This window comes from Rhineura floridana, chromosome 3 (assembly GCF_030035675.1).
Source record: "Rhineura floridana isolate rRhiFlo1 chromosome 3, rRhiFlo1.hap2, whole genome shotgun sequence".
NCBI classification, from domain to species: Eukaryota; Metazoa; Chordata; class Lepidosauria; order Squamata; family Rhineuridae; genus Rhineura; species Rhineura floridana.
This window is the reverse complement of record NC_084482.1, coordinates 97,778,108-97,798,149: the sequence shown is the minus strand read 5'-3', so window position 1 is coordinate 97,798,149 and position 20,042 is coordinate 97,778,108. Positions and strand designations below refer to the sequence as shown.

At 42.6% G+C, this 20,042-nt stretch overlaps 1 protein-coding gene across 11 annotated transcripts in view; it reads right to left on the bottom strand.

Moving 5' to 3' along the window:
- The window catches only part of FGF1 (fibroblast growth factor 1), a 140,425-nt gene that overhangs the window by 19,529 nt on the left and 100,854 nt on the right, over nucleotides 1–20,042 (bottom strand). For all 11 annotated transcript variants that reach the window (XM_061616993.1, XM_061616994.1, XM_061616995.1 and 8 more), the window contains one exon: nucleotides 9,836–10,037. In XM_061616993.1, coding sequence (XP_061472977.1) covers nucleotides 9,836–10,004 — 169 coding nt within the window. In that variant the 5' untranslated portion in view covers nucleotides 10,005–10,037. The remainder of the gene's footprint in view (nucleotides 1–9,835; nucleotides 10,038–20,042) is intronic.

Here is a 20,042-nt window from a genome sequence, read left to right as displayed (position 1 = left end):
GGGCCAAAGGCTCCCCAGCCCTTCTCTAAACAATGCTCTGTCAACCCCCCCAACACACACCCCTGCATATCTTTCTAATCTATATAGATGTATATCTCACTGTGTATATATATCTGCCAACTCAGAATGACATTCAATGCATCTAATGAAGGGAACTTTGTACATAAATTTTTTGACTAACACAGCACGTTCCCTGGAAAAAAAAACCTTAATATCTCAGCAATGAGTTGGATTAATAGTAAAAAAGTTCCAACCAGTTGTTTTTTGTTTTGCTATCAAAAGAAAACCTTTTCTCTGACTCCCAAAGACCTGCCAAAGGCATGCCCAGTGGGATCTATTGATTTCTTTATTTTGAGCAGCAGACATCTCTTCTGTGCCATATAACTGCCTTTGATAGTCTGCTAAGTTTGGAAAGCATTATGCCATTATGAAGACCATGCACTAAACAGCAAGTTGGACCAGTTGATCTCCAGGTCCCTTCCAACTCTGTGATTCTCATTATACAGGGATGGCTGTGTTTTTCAAACAGCGCAAACCCAAGCCCCATGTGATATCCACTACTATTTAAACAGCTCTTAGGATCCTAACTTATGCAAAGGGTTAGCATCAATGGGCACCTGACAAGTCTCACATTCCCACAGGAAGGCCAGTGATGATGATGGTAATGTGGACCCACTCAGAGAGGGGGGACACTGATGGTGTCTTGCCCAAGGACCCCCCAAAGCCTGGTGCTACCTATGTGTTAGTAAATACAGAGGTCAGTCCCCTCTTAAATGTCTTTCAAAGCGTATGTCTCCTCCTGCATCTTGCCTTTTGCGTGTTCCTTGGAAACTGCAGGCACACTTGTGCCTTCTGCAGATTTCCCTTCTTATTTGCTTTCCTACCTCCACTGCTCGAACAGTGTTTCTGAAAGGTTGCATGCCAGTTTACTCTAGGTTAGAGACTTCCCGTCTGCTATGTTTACTCAGGATGAGATCATCTTTGTTCAGTCCACTGATGAGAGTGTGCATGAGTGTGAGTGTGTAAATGGCATTTATAATTAAACCTCTACCATAAACTGACTTCAGAAACAAACCAGAGAGCAAAGTTGGGGCAGGGGAAGGAAACCACATATTCCTGTGGCTTTCCTTAAAAAAAGAAGTGCTTTTCTTAGAATGTGGAGAGTCCATCTAACTCAGTCCTGCCAGCGTATCCCGCAGCAGGGAGTCCAGCTATATTCCAGTAAGCGCTCAGTAGCACAGTGTACACACAGAACAGGAAAAAAGTCTCCTACTGTGAAATCAGTGCATTGTCAGTATGTGTTCCAGTGCATAGTGGAGCCCTATGCATGTCAGATCTGGACCATCACAACAGCGGAGCTTATTTATTTATTATTTAATTTATATCCCGCCCTTCCTCCCAGCAGGAGCCCAGGGCAGCAAACAAAAGCAGTAAAAACACTTTAAAATATCATAAAAACAGACCTTAAAATACATTAAAACAAAACAACTTTAAAAACATTCTTTAAAAAAGCTTAAAAAACATCTTAAATAAAAAAGGTTAAAAAAATTGTTTAGGGAAAAAAGATTTAAAAAACATATTAAAAGCAATTCCAACTCAGACACAGACTGGGATAGATCTTAACTTAAAAGGCTTGTTGAAAGAGGAAAGTCTTCAATAGGCGCCGAAAAGATAACAGAGATGGTGCCTGCCTAATATTCAAGGGGAGGGAATTCCACAGGGTAGGTGCCGCCACACTAGAGGTCCGTTTCCTATGTTGTGCAGAACGGACCTGCTGATAAGATGGTATCTGGAGGAGGCCCTCACCTGCAGAATGCAGTGATCGACTGGGTATATAAGGGGTAAAATGGTATTTCAGGTATCCTGGTCCCAAGCAGTATAGGGCTTTGTACACCAAATCTGAAACCTTGAACTTGGTCGGTAGCAAATGAGCAGCCAGTGCAATTCTTTCAGCAGCGGGGTGACATGATGCTGATACCATGTCCCAGTGAGCAGTCTCGCCACCGTAGTTTGCAGCAGCTGCAGCTTCCAGACCAACCTCAAGGGCAGCCCCACATAGAGCGCATTACAGTAATCCAGCCTGGAGGTTACCAGTGGGTGGACAACAGTGGTCAGACTATCCTGGTCCACAAACGGCAGCAGCTGTCTTAGCAGCTGAAGCTGGTAAAAGGCACTCCTAGCCATGAAGGTCACCTGGGCCTCTAGCGACAAAGATGGATCCAGGAGCACCTTCAGACTAAGAACCTTATTGTACTAGTTCATCTTCCTATAACAGTTGCCCAATCTCGCTTGCCAATTTCCTGTGACAAGGGATTCCAACAAATCTTCCAAGCATTTTGAGACCAGGATAGCACTTTAAGATGTTAGAACTGAGCAATAAGCCACACATTTGTATATGTGATCCGTAAAGAAAATAGTCATTTCTCTGTCAATAAAAAATGATGCAGCAGCCTTCCCCAATCTGGTTTCTTTCAGATGTTTTGGACTAAGGCTACAGCAAACCATCAGGGATTTTTAGTTATTTATTACTTTTATATCCCTCCTTTCCTCTGAGCAGCACAAGATGGTGCACATGGTTCTCCGCCTCCCCATTTTTATCCTCACAACATCCCTGTGAGGTAGGTTAGGCTGAGACATAGTGACTAGCCCAAGGTTACACACTGAGCTTTACAGGTGAGTGAAGATTTGAACACTGGTCTCCCAGATCCTAGTCCAACACTCTAACCATTGCACCATGATGGGTGTTGTAGTTCAAAACATCCAGAGGGCATCCAGTTAGAGAAGGCTGCTCCACTGTGATGCTAAATGGATGAGTGGATTCATCAGGCAGCATGAGGAAAATTGTTTCCCATCCTTGGGTGAGACCCATTTTTTCTACCTTGCAGTGTCATTGATTATGGACTAGCATATATAATTTAACAAAAAGCTAGGCTCATCTTCCACAGTAAGTTAATAGGAAACAGGTACTTTGTTAAAATACTTCCATGATCCAATCCATGATGAAAATAGCTCCTAATAGTTTGGACATGCATAAAAGTCAAAAGATTGGGAAACTGCCACTCTTAATTGATCATGGATAAAGTCTGTCTTAATGCCTCCATTTTGTCGGCTTAGGACATTCTTTATAAAACAGGGTACAAGGAACAAGCATTGAACTCTGGTAATAGAATAAGCTGTTCATGTTCTAAGGAGAAAAGTGTTGGCTACCATGCATTTTTCATCCTTCCCACTTCCTCTTTCCATAATGCTAAAGCACAGAATAAACATTTCAGCAGATTCTGCTCCCTCAGGAATCTGCTATGAACTGCTGTGCAAAGGAAAAAGGAAAATGAATCTGGTCTCAGAACACATCCTATACCAAACAGCAATAAAATGCATTCCTTATTCACAGCACCTTAAGTTACTCTAGAGAACTGCTTACTTGCAGAAGGTCCCCACTTGAAACAAATGAAAACGGATATCCCTCTCTGCGGCTGCTGCCACCACCAGATAGCCCACCTGCTTGCCCAGTAGTCTTTGCCGCCACACCATGCCCCCACCGGTGGTATGATGGCGTGAGGACAGTTTTATACATATAGATTAGTTACTGGGATATATATATATTCAGTTACTGGGAGTGGCAAATTGAAGACACTCTCAGACACTTTTATTTATCCTTTTCCATATTCCAGGACTCAAACTGATTTTGAACCTGAGCCCTGGAACAAATGAGGCATAGGTAAGTTCACAATTTCCCCAGTGGTTTGGGCTACATGACATCATTTTCTTTAAGTTCACCATTTTCTCTGTGCTTTGGAATTGAAAATGTAATTATCTATATGGACCAAGATGGAGGAGCAGTTATTAATGTCTCTGGTTAAAATAAGCAGAGATAGGGCTATAAAATCAAGACCACTAGTACTTGCCGGAGATTTTTATGGTAAAGCTGCTGAAAAATACCAAGGGCCCAGAGCCAGACGTCACAAGGGATGTGTGGTTGCCATGGATCTGCACCTCCCCTAATAAAATTTCCTGTAAAAGAAATGTGCGGTATTTCATCATTTGAAGGGGGTGGGAAAATGCTAAAGAAAGTGATTCCACTCCACACATTTCTTTTACTGGATACTGTTGGGGAGATGCATGGGAGAGGCGTGGATTGGTTATTACAAAATGACTTTGCTATTACAAAACAACTTATGTGAATACTACCTTCTGACTGAGGTCCATGGAAAGAGACAGGAGAAGAATTTATAGACTGCAATGTGCAGTGTAAACATCCCCCTTATAATCCCCCTTTAGTTTATTGAATCTCAGATTGTCTGGTCAATGAATGTGTATAGGAGGAGGACAACAACTGTACACACAGAAGGTTCTGTTCCCAATTGCAGGATTTCCAACTGCACGGAAAGAGCATCTTCTGCATTGCAGGAACTCCAGTGAGAAGTCCAATAGATGCATGTATGGGCAGACCCTGCTGTCTGTCCTCCTGCTGCACATGTTCACTGATCACACAAATGGAACTAGTGTCTCCTGACGATGCTTCTATTTGGTTTTCAACTGCTACATTCTGTGGATCTGGCTAAAATTTGTATTTTAGGGAGATGTTGTATTTAATGGTTTAACTTACACAAACACACAAATATGCACACGTTAAATATGCATGTGTTTGTGTAATTTACACATACATTAAAACATATCCATCTTACCATATAATATTTTTCTAAGCTGTCGCATATGGGGGGAAGGGGTGGTAGCAGGATTCCAGGCAAGCAAGGTGAGGGAGTGAAGGAAGCAAGGATAGTGGGTGGGCTACCAAGCAGGGGGGGATCAGCGAGCAGGTGTCAGCGACAACATGGAAGGCAGAGAAGCAGTTGAGGTGGGGTGATGGCAGCCTGGGAAAGTGGGAAGCTGGTAAGATGCCTAAATGGGGCGGTAGTGAGTGCCTGGGGAGCTGTTTTGGGAGTTGCTGGGGGTGGGTGGGAATTACCTGGGGGGTGTTTTGAGATTTTCCTGGGGTGGGGACATGTTGGGAGTTGTCTGGCTGTGGGGGGCATTTTGAGACTCTGTATGTGTGTGTGTGTGTGTGAGTGAGTGAGTGAGTGAGTGAGTGAGAGGGAGAGAGAGAGAGAGAGAGAGAGAGAGAAAATGTGTCCCTGTATATGTGTCTGGGGTACCTACTGTGTGTGTGTTTGGGAGTTTGTGTGTGTGTAAGTTTGGGAGTTGGGGGGGAGTCCGTATATGTATGGCAGCTCCTGGTTGGGTGTATCTGTTTGGGAGTCTTGAGTGGTGGAGCTGTGTATGTGTGTATGTGTGTTTGGGGGGATCTTTGTGTGCAAAGCACGCAGGGGCAAAGCCCCTAGTACAGCCTTTCCCAACTAGTGGGCCACCAGACGTTGTTGGACCACAACTCCCATCAGCCTCAGCCAGCATTGCCAATGGTCAGGAAAGATGGGAATTGTGGTCCAACAACATATGGTGGCCCACTAGTTGGGAAATGCTGCCCTAGTATATATATAAGTAGGTAGATTATACAGCCACGAGAGTAGCTGTATGCTATAGCCAGCGTGGATTTTTCACATTCCACAATGTTAAATTGAAAATACCCCCATGCCATTCTGATGCTTCCCATAAGCTCATTTCAAAACAAAACCTTACAAAACTTATAGTCCTGAACTCAGAAATGCTTGTTTAACAACCCTCTCAATTTTCATGGCGATACACAAAACAGTCAGAGAGAATAGAGAGTTCGAAGTCTAAAAAGAGAGAAAAACACCCCAGAGCCCTGTTGGACTTCTTTCTGTCAGAGTTCTCATAATCTGTTGAAATTAATTAAAAATCAGCCATGTTCACAGAGTACCTGTAATCCTATTACTGACCTTACCCCATACTCTGACCTTCATCTTCTGTAGTTTAAAAGTTAAAAAAAATGCCTGGCTGATTTTTAATTAATTTAAGAAATTTTGGCTTGAACCCAATGATAGTGTCGGGAATGCTCAGTAAGAACCAACTGTCAGTGTTCTAAAAGCCAGACTCACAGCTGCTGGGCCTGCCTAATCAGAGGGCCACACCCACACCAGACTTTTATTTCAGTGAGACAGTCATGGCTTCCCTCAGAGAATCCTGGGAAGTGTAGTTTGTGAAGGGTGCTGAGAGGAGACTCCTATTCCACTGACAGAGCTCCAGTGGCCAGACTGGTTTAACAGTCAGCCACTCTGACTGAAGGTCTGTGAGGGGAACAGGGCATCTCCTAGAAACTCTCAGCACCCTTCACTAACTACACTTCCTAGGATACTTTGAGAGAAGCCATGACTGTCCAAAGTTAAATAAAGGTATGGTGCGGATGTGGCCAGGGACAGCTTTGGTTTAAATTTGGGTGGGAGGCTACATGTGCCTGCTGGAGAATAAAAAGGTGGGGGAAACGCTGAAAAGCAATGATACTGTTCACAATGTTTTCCTTTTGGAAAGGAAAGGGGTTTCCCTTCAGCCCAGTGCCTGCCCACCCAATCTCCTCCCCTCCACCTCCCCTCTCCCAGGTCAGTGTTGGACTATGACCTGGGAGACCAGGGTTCGAATCCCCACACAGCCATGAAGCTCACTGGGTGGCCTTGGGCAAGTCACTGCCTCTCAGCCTCAGAGAAAGTCAATGGTAAAACCACCTCTGAATACAATCTACCATGAAAACCCTAAAGGGTTGCCATAAGTCCAGTCAACTTGAAGACAGTCCATTTCCATTTCCAAACATTATTGCACAGAAATAAATCCCATTGAACTCAACAAGTATACAAATGATCAAATCCACTTTCCCTTCTCTTCCCTCCTAGCCCCTCCCTCTTGCCCCTCCTCTCCCCTTTCCTTTGCCCCTCCCCCCCTCCCCATCCCCTTCCAATTACCTCCTTCCTCTTCCTCCTCCCCATGGTCAGTTTTACCTGTCTTAAGCATGATTGCACGGGAGTAAATACCACTGAACTCTATAAGCATGCAAATGATCAAACCTGCCCTCCCCTCCCCCTTCCTTTGCCCTCCTCCAATACGCTCCTTCCCTTTCCTACTCCCACTCCTCCTCCCCCATGGTCAGTTTTTCCTAGCCTAACCATGATTGTGTAGGAGTAAATCCCATTGAACTCAATAAGCATGCAAATGATCAGATCTGCTTTTCCCCTCCTTCCCCTCTCCTCCCCCTTCCTCCTCCCCTCCCTTCTTCCTTCTTCCTCCTCCCCTGCCCACTCCAGCCCTCCCTTCCTCCCCCCCAGTCAGTTTTACCTATCCTAACGTATCCCTCTTCAAACATGAAGGCTCCGGATTCACCCGGGCTGCAAACACGCCCCGCAACCCGGTAAGTCCCGGGTGCGAAGCGGGGTTGTGACCCAGGGGTGAAATAAGACGCAGACACAATATCATGGGTTAAACAACGGGCCACTTTACCTACCCGCTCACTTCATTCTGCATCTAAGGCCCTCCTCCATGTACCAACCCATCATGAAGCCCGGAGGGTGGTTACTAGATCTAGGGCCTTTTCTGTGGTGGCCCCCGAGCTGTGGAATAGCCTCCCTGAAGAGGTACGCCTGGCGCCTACATTACTATCTTTTCGGCGCCAGGTAAAGACCTTTTTATGCTCCCAGGCATTTTAACTATTTTAATTCTATAATTTTCAATTTTTTAATGTATTTTGTCTTTAGTTTAGTGATGTTTTGTTTTCCTGTTTGTGTCTAGTATATGTTTTTGTGATTTTATCATTATGATGTACTGTATTTTACTCTTGTTGTTCACCGCCCTGAGAGCTATTTTGCTATGGACGGTATATAAATTGAACGAAATAAATAAATAATAAATAAATTACACACTATCCTAAACATGATTGCATGGGAGTAAATCGCACTGAACTCAATAAACATGCAAATGATCAAACCTGTCCTTCTCCCCTCCCCCTCCTGCCTGCTCCCATCCCAGTCATCCCCTCTGCCTTTCCTCCCCTCCTTCCTCCTTCTTCTCCCCTCCCCATCCCCTGTGGTCAGTTTCACCTATCCTAAGCATGATTGCAAGGGTGTAAATCCCACTGAACTCAACAAGCATGCAAATGATCAATCCATTCTCAGCAAACTTGCACAGGATCCCATTTCTTATCTCCCGGATTAAAAAGCAGGGAAATTCACTAATAGGCAAAAAACCTTGTGGTTTAAGAAAGTACCTATGGCCCACAGATATTTCTATCCAACTTTAAAAAGCAGCAAAATTGGGCAGCTATAGGGAATGCCCCAGAGGAGCTAGAGACCTGAGCTCTCTGAGATATTGTACTGCCCTACAAATTTGTTAAAATGCAAACACAATTTGGGCTAGTCTTTCACAGTCCAATCCACATTCTGTGTAGCTTGGAAAAATTTGGTAACATGTGCCTCTGAGCATATGGTGAGTGGTGGCAACACCTGCAATCAGCCCAAATAACAGAAAGAAGACATGTGCTGTGCTGATCTTGTTTTAGCAGGGAGGAAGCAACATTATTAAGACAGTTGATGTAGTTCAGATGGTCACTTTAAATATGTCTGTGATTTACTTTGCAATTTTAGTGAAGTTTCCTATAGGAAATCATTTTCTTTTTTTCTATTTCTGTGAATATGTGAAGTACAGCAACACTTTGCAAAATGTACACTAAAAAAACTCCAAACATAATTGTGGAATAATGGCACTACTGCAGAATAGTCTCCAGTGGACCTCAGGAGTGTCTCAATTTGCACAAGATAAAACAGTGGGAGCTGAAATATATTCTAGCAAAATTCTAGATGTGCTCTATGTTTTTAATTGACCATGCCCACCTTGCCTTAAATAAAGTGGTTGAAACATAGCAGGCTGAAAACATGCATCCTCTTTTTTCCAACAGCTAGAGTCATTGCTGAAGTAGCAACATATTGGAATCAGTTTGATTTTACATCAAACTGCAGTTTCAGATTCAACTGTTAATGCAAAAATAGAAACAAAACATTACCTCCAATTTGAAACACAAAAGGCTGTCTTTACCATCACATGACATTGACCAATAAAAAGGCTTTGAAATTAATAAAAATAAATTTGACACAGATTTCTAGGATGAATAATGAGGGAAATAAGCAAAGTAAGAAGAACACCAACAAACTATAATAATTCTCCATCTTTGGACGTTGCTATCACTCACCATATGCCAGCCTTTCCCAACTAGTGGGCCACTAGATGTTGTTGGACCACAACTCCCATCAGCCTCAGCCAGCATTGCCAATGGTCAGGAAAGATGGGAATTGTGGTCCAACAACTTCTGGTGGCCCACTAGTTGGGAAAGGCTGCCATATGCTCAGAGGCACATGTTACTAAATTCTTCCAAGCTACACAGCAAGTGGATTGGACTGTGGAAGACCAACCCAAATGGTGTTTGCATTTTGACAAATTTGTAGGGCAGTACAATATCTCAGAGAGGAGGTCAGGTCTCCTGCTCCCCTGGGGCATTCACTATAGCTGCCCAATTTCCCTGCTTTTTAAAGTTTGATAGAAATATCTGTGGGCTATAGGTACGTTCTTAAGCCGCAAAGTTTTTTGTCTATTAGTGAATAGACAGATAGATGGGAAATCTTTCGCATGCTCTAAACATCAGTGTTTGCTACATTGCCATATAGAGGAGAATGAGATTTAGTGATCAGCATGTTCTAGCGTACATTCTCACAGGATAGTATGACCCCAACAGTGCATTCTAGAATGTGCCCCCAGGATCCTTTGCCACACAGTTAGGGTCAATAGCAAATGATCACAGGTTCCTTAGCAAATAGATCAACATGGAAAGGGCTTCCTTAAGGTAGGAAGTTTGACAACCACTGATAAAAGACAAAGAGAATCTTACTGTATCTGTCATTTCGATCCATTGTGCCATCCACTTTGCCATCAGGAAGTATCCTCAAGAAATGGCCTCCGTTGCTGCAGTAAAGGAGTTTGGGCTTTTTGTAATTTCCCATTGGGAGATCAAACTTTTCTTTCAGGGCTATGAATGTTGTTATTTCTCCTTCAGCCATCTCTTGCACCGTCTGGGTGTCTGGGCTTCAGTCCTGTAAGAGAAATTCAGTAGCCCCAGAACAATAATAGCAGCAATGTGTACAATGCTTTGACTACCATTGCATATTCATTGGAGGGAAAGCTGCCTACAATGAATCTGGTGGGGATTCTTTTATCTGTAAACTCGCCTGATGGTCTGTGAAATCAGCCACAGAACATGCTGGCTGTTCAAGTTTGGTCCACTCAACAAATAAAAGTGCGAATTTGTAAATGTCACATACACATACACCACTCTTCCAGCTATAGCTTCTTGGAAAAGCTAGCAGAAGTTCAATAAAATCTAATAAACCAAAAATCAATCAAATAAAAGTAAAACATGAAACACAGATGAAAATAACACATCAGGTGGCAATCCTGTTCACTTTCATGGGATTAAGCCCAATAAACATACATAGGGGATTGCACTATAAGAGCTTAAAAAACAAAAAGTTCTGGGCACTTCACCTGGTACCAAAAAGATATCAGACACAGCAGTAGGCAAACCTCTTTGAATACAGTTTTCCAGAGTTGGGGTACCTCACCTGAGAAGGCTTTGTCATGAATAGGAATAGGGAGGAATTCATTTGGAAATGTGCAATTCCTGTACCAATACACAAACTGAAAGATGGCTCTCCTTCAGAATTTACAACTCTTTAAATTTTGTGATGCAGTTTTCCAATCAAAGAATTTGTAAAAACAAAAAAAGCACATGTTTGTGAAAAGTGCACACAGCAATATGTATATTAAAGAAAACAAACTGCTTGCCAAAATGCGTATCCTAGGCAAAATTGCATGCAAAATGCATGTATGGAAGAAATGCACACAAAAATGCATGCAAATTTTCACCAAAAAATTTGCAAACCTACAAAGAAAGATTGGAAAAATGAGAATCTGAGAGAAAGCAAAAGTGACAGATTCATTTGAGTAACAAGTCCATGTATTGCAGGGGTAGGCAACATTTTCCCCCTCTCTTGAGGGCTATGTTCCCTCCAAGGGCTGCAACCTGTCAGGGACTGCATCGGGGCAGTGGGTGGGGCTGGAGTCAACAGTGCATGGGGCCACCACCTTTTCTCTTTCTGCAGTTTCTCTGTTTCTGGCCCCTCTTTTTCCCCTCCTTGCCCACCTGCATGAAATAAGGCCAAGGGCACAGGTTGCTTACCCCTACCTAATTCGAGGTTACCAGAAAAGCAGAAGAACAGGGAAATGTTTTCATTGCTGTTTCCACAAACTATTCACCTCTGTACTTGTCTGAAAATCATGCCATATCTGCAAAATAAACAAGGGGCACTCTGCTCTCTGCTGTTTTAATTAGGCTTTGGATAGCAGCACCTCCTGCCAAAGCAATCACAAATCACTGGAATGGTTGAAAGGAACTGGGAAATGTGTTACTTTATGCGGTAATACTGGAAATCATTTTTACTTCTGAGGAATCAGCTGGGGCAGACAGAAAGGTGTTTCTAAGCAGAAGTTCTCCTTTGAAGGTATTGAAGAGGAGCAGCTTGAGACAATCAGAGGATGTTCCTCTAGCCAAGCTCTGCTGAAAGAGTACCCTGCTTTTTGTGGGCACACACTGAAAGTGATGTGGCCAGCACTGAAGCCTATTGTGTTTGATTCTCCTCACGCAGTGGATGAGATACCCTCTTATAGCTGGACCAGAGGCAGCAATCCAGACAGTTCAACAGAGTGACAAAGTGTTTCGTTTCTTTCTGTCTTGAAGACAGATTTTATGAGACAGAAGAAATAGGGTATAGCTTTCATCAATCTAATTTTTGACAGGTCCCATCAGCCAACAGGAATTGAGAATGCCTCAGCCAATAGGAAGCCCTGCCCCTTTGATATCAACGTAACATTTATTTAATATAGAATAGGCCATGCCCTTTCGATATAAAGTTATTTAATACAAAATTATAAGCCACACCCTATTATTTAACATAAAATTATTGGCCCGCCCTTTTGATATTAATTTATAGACCCCGTCCCTTTTTATTGTTGATTCCCTTCCCCCACCCTGGAGTCTCTGGTGTGTTCTGAGTTCCCTCTGGGAGGATAATGTGCTTTGAGCCATGCATTTCTTCCCTCCCCTCTACTGCTGGGTAGTGTCTTTGTTTAGCAGGATGCCTTCTACGAGGCCTTATTGAAAAGCGTATATTATAACCCAGGATCTGCAGGGAATTTTGGAGAAGTGGAACCCCTCTTTAGAGAAGCTTCACGCTACCACAAAACTCTAACCAGAAAGCATGTAAAAGAATGGCTTGTCGACCAAGAGGCGTACACCTTGCATAAAGCAGCAACGATCCATTTCAAAAGAAATAAAACGGTTGTTTCAGATATCAATTTGCAACGGCAGGCGGATTTGGTAGATATGCAGTTCATAGCCCAATATAATGACAACCACACACTTATCCTCATGGTCCAGCCTTCTCTTTCAAAGTGTGCCTGTAGCTCTGAAGGATAAAGCGGGAGCAGAGGTGTTCAAGGCCTTTAAGACTATTTTTGAGGGGGGAGAAAGCACCTTAGAAACTGCAAACACATTGGGGGAAACCATTTTTAAATAAGAAAGTGAGCCAATTGTTAAAACAGTATGGAATTCAACATTTTTTGACCCTTCAGTTGTGGAGAGATTTAACAGGACTTTGAAGTCACGGATATGGAGATATTTTGCAGCCAACAATACTTAAATCGATGTGCTGCCTGCATTGATTCAAAGTTACAACCACAGTTTTCATAGAACCATACAGACCTGGCCTGTAGATGTGACTGTTTCCAACACTCTGCAGATCTGGAGAAGAGTGTATGGCCTCTATTTTCAAGTAAAGGAGGCAAGAGAGGCCTTCAAAGAAGGGGATCGTGAGGGTGTCAAAAAGTAAAGGTGTTTTTGAAAAAACATATGAAGGGATATTTCACATGAAATTTTCATAGGCAACAGAGGTCTTCACAAGAAGGAAGAGCCCTGCTTACCAACTAAAAGATTATGATGGGGAAGTAGCAGGGCCGGCCCCAGGCATGCAGGGGCCATTGGGCATCAGCTTGCCCCGGGCCCCAGCGTGTGCATGTGTGTGTGTGCGTGTGCCCCCCCCACATCCCCCACCTACCTGTCTCTGCTCCCCATCCCCCCACGCCCCCCCACCTACCTGTCTCCGCTTCCCCTTCCGTGATCTGCGGCAACAGCTGCGGATAGCAGGGCAGGAGATTCTGCCTGCCCACCATTCCCTCGCCCCACCTACCTGTCTCCTGCCTTTTAGCATTGCTATTAACCAAGATGGCGGACATGGTTTCCCTAAGGGGATGAAGCCTCCGCCACCATCTTGGTTGATAGCACGCACGCATGCTACACATGCATATCTCTGCCATCAACTAAGATAGCGGCAGGGGCTTCAGCACCTTAGGGAAACCTCAGCTGCCATCTTCATTAAGGGCAATGCTAAAAGGCAGGAGACAGGTAGGTGGGAGAAGGGGAGCGCAGAAGGGGAGCAGAACCGGCCCTGGGAAGTAGTGCTGTGGAGCTTCTACCCAGAGGAACTGCAAAAGAAGAAGGGTAATGAGGATAGAGCGTATCACAGTTAAAAAAATGATACCCACTCGACCAAGAGAAAGAAAAAATACCACCTGGTAAAGTGGCTAGGGTGGCCTGAAAAATGTAATAGTTGGGTGTCTGCAGCAGACACTGATGAACCTGAGCACTGTGGGTGACTGGGTTTTTTACATCACACTTCCTAGCAATGCCAGTATGGGAATGTTTCCTCAAAACACAAATAATGTCTTTACAGTACAATACAACTAGCCAGGATTTGCAGTGGGACTGGGAAATGCAGCTGGTATACACTCACTGAAAATGCACACTTTGAATTGGCTGAGGGTCTGAAGAAATGGAAATTTGAAGTGAGAAGGGACTATTACACAGACATTGTGTATCTATTAATACACATGAATGACGCTATACTATCAGCCAATCAAGCTCCTGAGATTGCACTGTTTTACAATCCAGCGGTTGGTGAAGTGAAATTTAGAGGCCCTGAGATTTATACCTTTTCAGCTGATGCTGAGTTAGCCTGCATATTGGAATTATGCTGGAAACAGCATATTAAAAGAATACAGTATACTTGCTGTTCCTGTATACGGATATTGTAGAACAACAGATAGTGGGAGACTTCTTTGTGCCCTTACTGCGTTGTGTACCAGTGCGAGGAGAAATTCATGAATGTACAATAATTTCTTATGACAAATCACATTACTTGCCCCTGAACAGACATCACATTGACACGGTCACCATTGAAATAAAGACGGATTAGAAGCAATATGTCCCATTCCATGCAGGAAAGGTGGTGGTGAGGTTAGAAAACTCCTTGGATCTGAATTAAGTCTCAAAGATGCCATCCTGAGTCTTTAACACATTCAACATTTCTTTGCTGCAGAGGTGCAGATGGGTAGCAGGATTATAAGATGGCAAGAAGGCACCAAGGCTTGTTGTTGTTGTTGTTATGTGCCTTCAAGTCGATTACGGCTTATGGTGACCGTATGAATCAGTGACCTCCAAGAGCATCTGTCATGAACCACCCTGTTCAGATCCTGTAAGTTCAGGTCTGTAGCTTTCTTTATGGAATCAATCCATCTCTTGTTTGGCCTTCCTCTTTTTCTACTCCCTTCTGTTTTTCCCAGCATTATCGTCTTCTCTAGTGAATCAGGTCTTCTCATGATGTGTCCAAACTATAATAACCTCAGTTTCATCATGTTAGCTTCTAGTGATAGTTCTGGTTTAATTTGTTCTAACACCCAATAATTTGTCTTTTTCGCAGTCCATGGTATGTGCAAAGCTCTCCTCCAACACCACATTTCAAATGAGTTGATATTTCTCTTATCCACTTTTTTCATTGTCCAACTTTCACATCCATACATAGAGATCGGGAATACCATGGTCTGAATGATCCTGACTTTGGTGTTCAGTGATACATCATCGCATTTGAGGACCTTTTCTAGTCCTCTCACAGCTGCCCTACCCAGTCCTAGCCTTCTTCTGATTTCTTGACTATGGTCTCCATTTTGGTTAATGACTGTGCCGAGGTATTGATAATCCTTGACAAGTTCAATGTCCTCATTGTAAACTGTAAAGTTACATAAATCTTCTGTTGTCATTACTTTAGTCTTTTTGACATTCAGCTGTAGTCCTGCTTTTGTGCTTTCCTGTAACTTTCAGCAGCATTCATTTCAAATCATTACTGGTTTCTGCTAAGAGTATGGTATTGTCTGCATATCTTAAATTGTTTCTCCCTCCAATTTTCACACCTCCTTCATCTTGGTCCAATCCCGCTTTCCGTATGATATGTTCTGCATACAGATTAAACAAATAGGGTGATAAAATACACCCGTCTCACACCCTTTCCGATGGGGAACCAATTGGTTTCTCCATATTCTGTCCTTAAAGTAGCCTCTTGTCCAGAGTATAGGTTGCGCATCAGGGCAATCAGATGCTGTGGCACCCCTGTTTCTTTTAAAGCATTCCATAGTTTTTCATGATCTACACAGTCAAATGCTTTGCTGTAGTCTATAAAGCACAGAGTGATTTTCTTCTGAAATTCCTTGCTCCATTCCATTATCCAACGTATGTTTGCGATATGATCTCTGGTGCCTCTTCCCTTTCTAAATCCAGCTTGGACGTCTGGCATTTCTCACTCCATAAATGGTAAGAGCCTTTGTTGTAGAATCTTGAGCATTACTTTACTTGCATGGGATATTAAGGCAATAGTTCAATAATTACTGCATTCTCTGGCTACTGAATGTCCATTTTTAAAATTGAACTTTTTTTTCCTGTGAGTGGGGGCTGCACCATAAAATAATATAATCAAAAACACAGGTTGGGGGAAAGTGACTTATAAATAATCGCTATCTAAAATTTGACACAGAGTTTGCAAAAAATAAAAAAGGGCAAGTACTTTGTGCATGCCCACATGCACACTCTGTTCCCATTACTTTAATGCAGAGATAGCTTGCCTCTGGACATGGACGCTCCATTGTTTTCTGTGGCTGTTTGCCAAGCCTCTTCTGAGCTGCAGTAAGAGAAATGCTCTTTTGTGCATGGGGATAACATCTCAGCACTGTTATTTATTATCAGTATCTGTGTGGGCATTACAAAATCCCTGCCATGAAAGGTGCACATGGGTAGCAGTAATATAAGATGGCAGGCAGGCAGCAAGGCTATAGAATGAGCATTTTAAAATGCTAATTTTTCCCCTCTGAGGTTTGCTTCAGTGTCATTTAACTGGAAGGAATAATTACTGAAGTTCTGTGTAGCTTTTCACAAACCCTCTTCTTCCCATATGTAGCAATATAATACATATATAATGTGCTAACCTTTAAGGTTTCACAAAATCACTGGTTGTTTGTTTTTAACTGCTTTGCAACAATCCATCATCATCATAAAAGGTGCCTCTGAACATGTGTGCTGCATCCTCCTCATTTGAGTTACACAACAGGGCAAAGTCTAAGGGGCTGTTTCCAAGTAAGCTTGAACCCCTAACCTCTCTCATTTGGGGAAAACTGCCTTGGCTCTGGTATTAGTTAAGCAGGGTGGTATTAGTTAATTGTTCTTGCTGTCCCATCTGCTTCTGAAACAGCTGTTTTATGCAGCTTGTAAGCCTCTCAGTCTACAAGCCAGGCTTTAATGTGGTTTCTGCTTAGAGCCACCCCCAAAAAATAAAGATAGCTGGGCGAGAGATGCCATGGGTGGCTCAAAGCACATGGTCCTCCCAGAGGGAACTGAGAACACCATCCCAGGCTCTTATTGAGTACCATACAGGGTGTGTGGGGGATGGGAAAAACCCAGGGGAATTTTAAAATTGGGTGGGGCCTATCAGTTTATATTAAATTAATAATTATTTGATATACAAAAAAAAGGGCCTATTATTTTATATTCAATTATAGGGCAGGGCCTATTAGTTTGATATAAAAGGGGTGGGGCCTATAACTTTTATATAAAAAGGGGCAGGGCCTATAATTTTGTATTAAATTAATATCAAAAGGGAGCAGGGCTAGGAGGTGGGACATAGAGGGCTGTTCTTGCTTCCTATTGGCTGAGGTGTTCTTGATTCCTATTGGCTGATGGGGACCTGTCAAAAATGAGATTGATGAAAGCTATACCCTATTTCTTCTTGAGAACTTGCTGAGGTGAATGGAGAGACACAAGAACACAAAAATAAAAAGTAGGGCATATATTGACAGGCTCAGTTCTACCCCCTTGTATGATCTGTTCAACTCTTGTGTCACAGCAAACCATCTAGTGATTGCAGGGCATAGAAGATACTATTCATATATCATAGGTGCTTTTCTTTGCACCTTACAACCCCTTCTCTCATCACCCCATCATCTAGTACAAATAAAATAAAAAAGAGCCTAGATCTATTCATTACATTTGTTAAAATAAGGAGGGCTGGGCCAGGATGCTTCCTTTATGTGTTCAATGGTCAAATGATCCAAGTGCTTCTCTGGATCATTTTAGCAGAACTCTGTGGCACATTTGGAAATGATTTAGTTAATTCCACATTACTTTACTCCCTGTAAGATTCTACACTATTTTAGAACCTATCCTTGCTTGCCAGCAGCCTTTGACTCCACAAAAGAACTTGAATGAATACTATTTTCCACCCCCATTGTCCTGCTGTGCTAGACGTGAACACTGTTCTCATACTTTTATGACTGTGTTGTTGGTATTCTACATACAGCTCTCCTCATGAGCCTGCTATTATACTTTTGGCACAGAGATGTTGGGTTTTACGGGAATGAAAGTGTGTGCGTGCGTGCGCGTGTGCATGCGTGCAAGAGAGAGAGGAGACAAACCAAAGACAACATAAGGGGTCTTATTTTTCTGGTTAGAGGCCTAACCTCTTAATGATTGAAAAGCTTGGAGAGAACCAGGAGACTTCATCCAAGATGACATCTCTCTCCAGAGCTCCACATCAAAGTTGAAATGGTCCAAAACGAAACATCCTCTAAGGAAAGACTTTTGGTCTTGGCTTGGATAGGGAAGTAATGAATGAGAGCACTAATGCATAGGCATCTCAGGGCAATTTGGGTTGCAGTTTCACCCACTGATTTTAGTCACTTGCATCCTGTCTCAGTTTCAAGCTCTCCTCATTTATTAAGTTAACTTTCAACACAAAGTTGCCTGGAAATAATTCACATTGAGCTCAGTGGCCCTCAGTGGCTCAGTTGAACTGGAACTCTCCACATTCCCCTGAAACGATATGCATATTTTGGCTTTGTTCTGAGCAATGAGTATAATACCATTGTGCAGGAGTCAGAGCAGTCGTACGCTTAGTATTGTGTATTTAGATGTAACTGAAGCTAGGTATGCTCCCATAAGGAGAAGCTGAGAGGTTGCTCCCAAAGATTCCCCATTATAGGGTAATTTACCCACAGTAACTGATATGCATAACATATCATGTAAATGCAAGCCTAGTTAGTCCCAGGAATCTCTGCCATATCTCATGCAAATAGACACCCTTATTTAGCATTAATTAATTCTTGATAGCAACCAAGGAACAGTCTCCATCAACTCATTCCCTGGGTAACTGGATGAAATCTAAACTTACATTTCCTAGAAAACTCCTCCACCTTTTCCCACAAGGTACACCTCCATCACCTGGCTGTGAATTTTGACTGGCCAAAGACCCCCATGAATCCCTGGCCAGTCTCCAACAGGAAAATCATATTGTGATGTCTAATGACAGCTCACTACCATGTACCATTTGTATGTAATGTTCCTTCCATCCTTAAGGAGATCATCTACTGTGTCACAGCCCAGGCCCATCAGGAAGTCTCTTTCATACAACTGGGCAACTCTCAGTCCCCAAACTTTTTCCAGTTTGACAGAAATGTCTGTTGGCTATAAGTACATTCTTAAGCCGCAAGGTTTTTTGCCTATTAGTGAATCTTCTCTTTTTTTGGTGATCCATAAGTGGCTACCCCAACTTATTCCTTAAGCAGGTAGGCACAGGATTGCGGCCTTAATGAGATCCAGCAGCATTAGGAATGTTGATTAATGTGACTATAATTAAAGGGCTTCAGAAACTCAGAATACAATTCCAAATGCATGGTCCATTATTTTATTATTTTGTTGTTGATCAAACAAATGATTAATGTTTTGAGGCTATAAAATGGCACAGATTAATAGTGCAGGATTATCCAGAACTTTTTATTGCATCATTAAAACATTACTGCCAGATGCACATCTAAAACAGGGAAGCTAATGGAATCTGCCTCTGCCAGATTTGTCTCCAATTTCTGAGGTTCTACTTATCAGATATGGTTAATTTAAAGTAAAATGTTTTACTGTCTTTATTCAGAATCATACAATTGCTTAATTTTTTAAAAAAAATACCTTTCTTTTTCACACTTAAAACCTGGATTTTTTTTAAAAAAATCCTGATGTTAAAAGTTTAATTTACAAGACCAACATTGGTCTTTAACTGTATCCAAGAAGTTATCCTGTTGCTGCAAGGACTTCCTCCTGCACAGCAGGACTTCCTCCCCTTCCTCTCTCTTTTCATTTCCCAAATCTGCTCTGGAGAGTTGGAGAAAAACCAGAACAGGTTTTTGGGGGGCGGGGGGAATGTGGGATAGAACCCAATTTTTTTTCTTCCCACAATGCAGACTTGGATTTTTTTTAAAAAAATGATTACACATCATGCAATCCTAAACATGTCTGCTTGGAAGTATGTCCCATTGAGTTCAGTGAGTAAGTGAGTATAGGACTGCAGCCTAATATTATTGATGCAATGTTATTACACAAGTCATAATACATATATTATACATGTAATGTGGAGGAACATGTGCATAATCCATTATTGACATTGCCAAATAATCAATTCCAACTGGTCAAAAAGGGATGACACCCAGTGGCTATTGGAATGTGAGAACAATCATAGAGCAGGACAGAGGGGATCCATTGATCCCTAATATGAAGACCAATCCATGAATATTTGTGTGAAACAGAGGACCTAGCATAGCAGAATGAAGGTGGTAGGAAA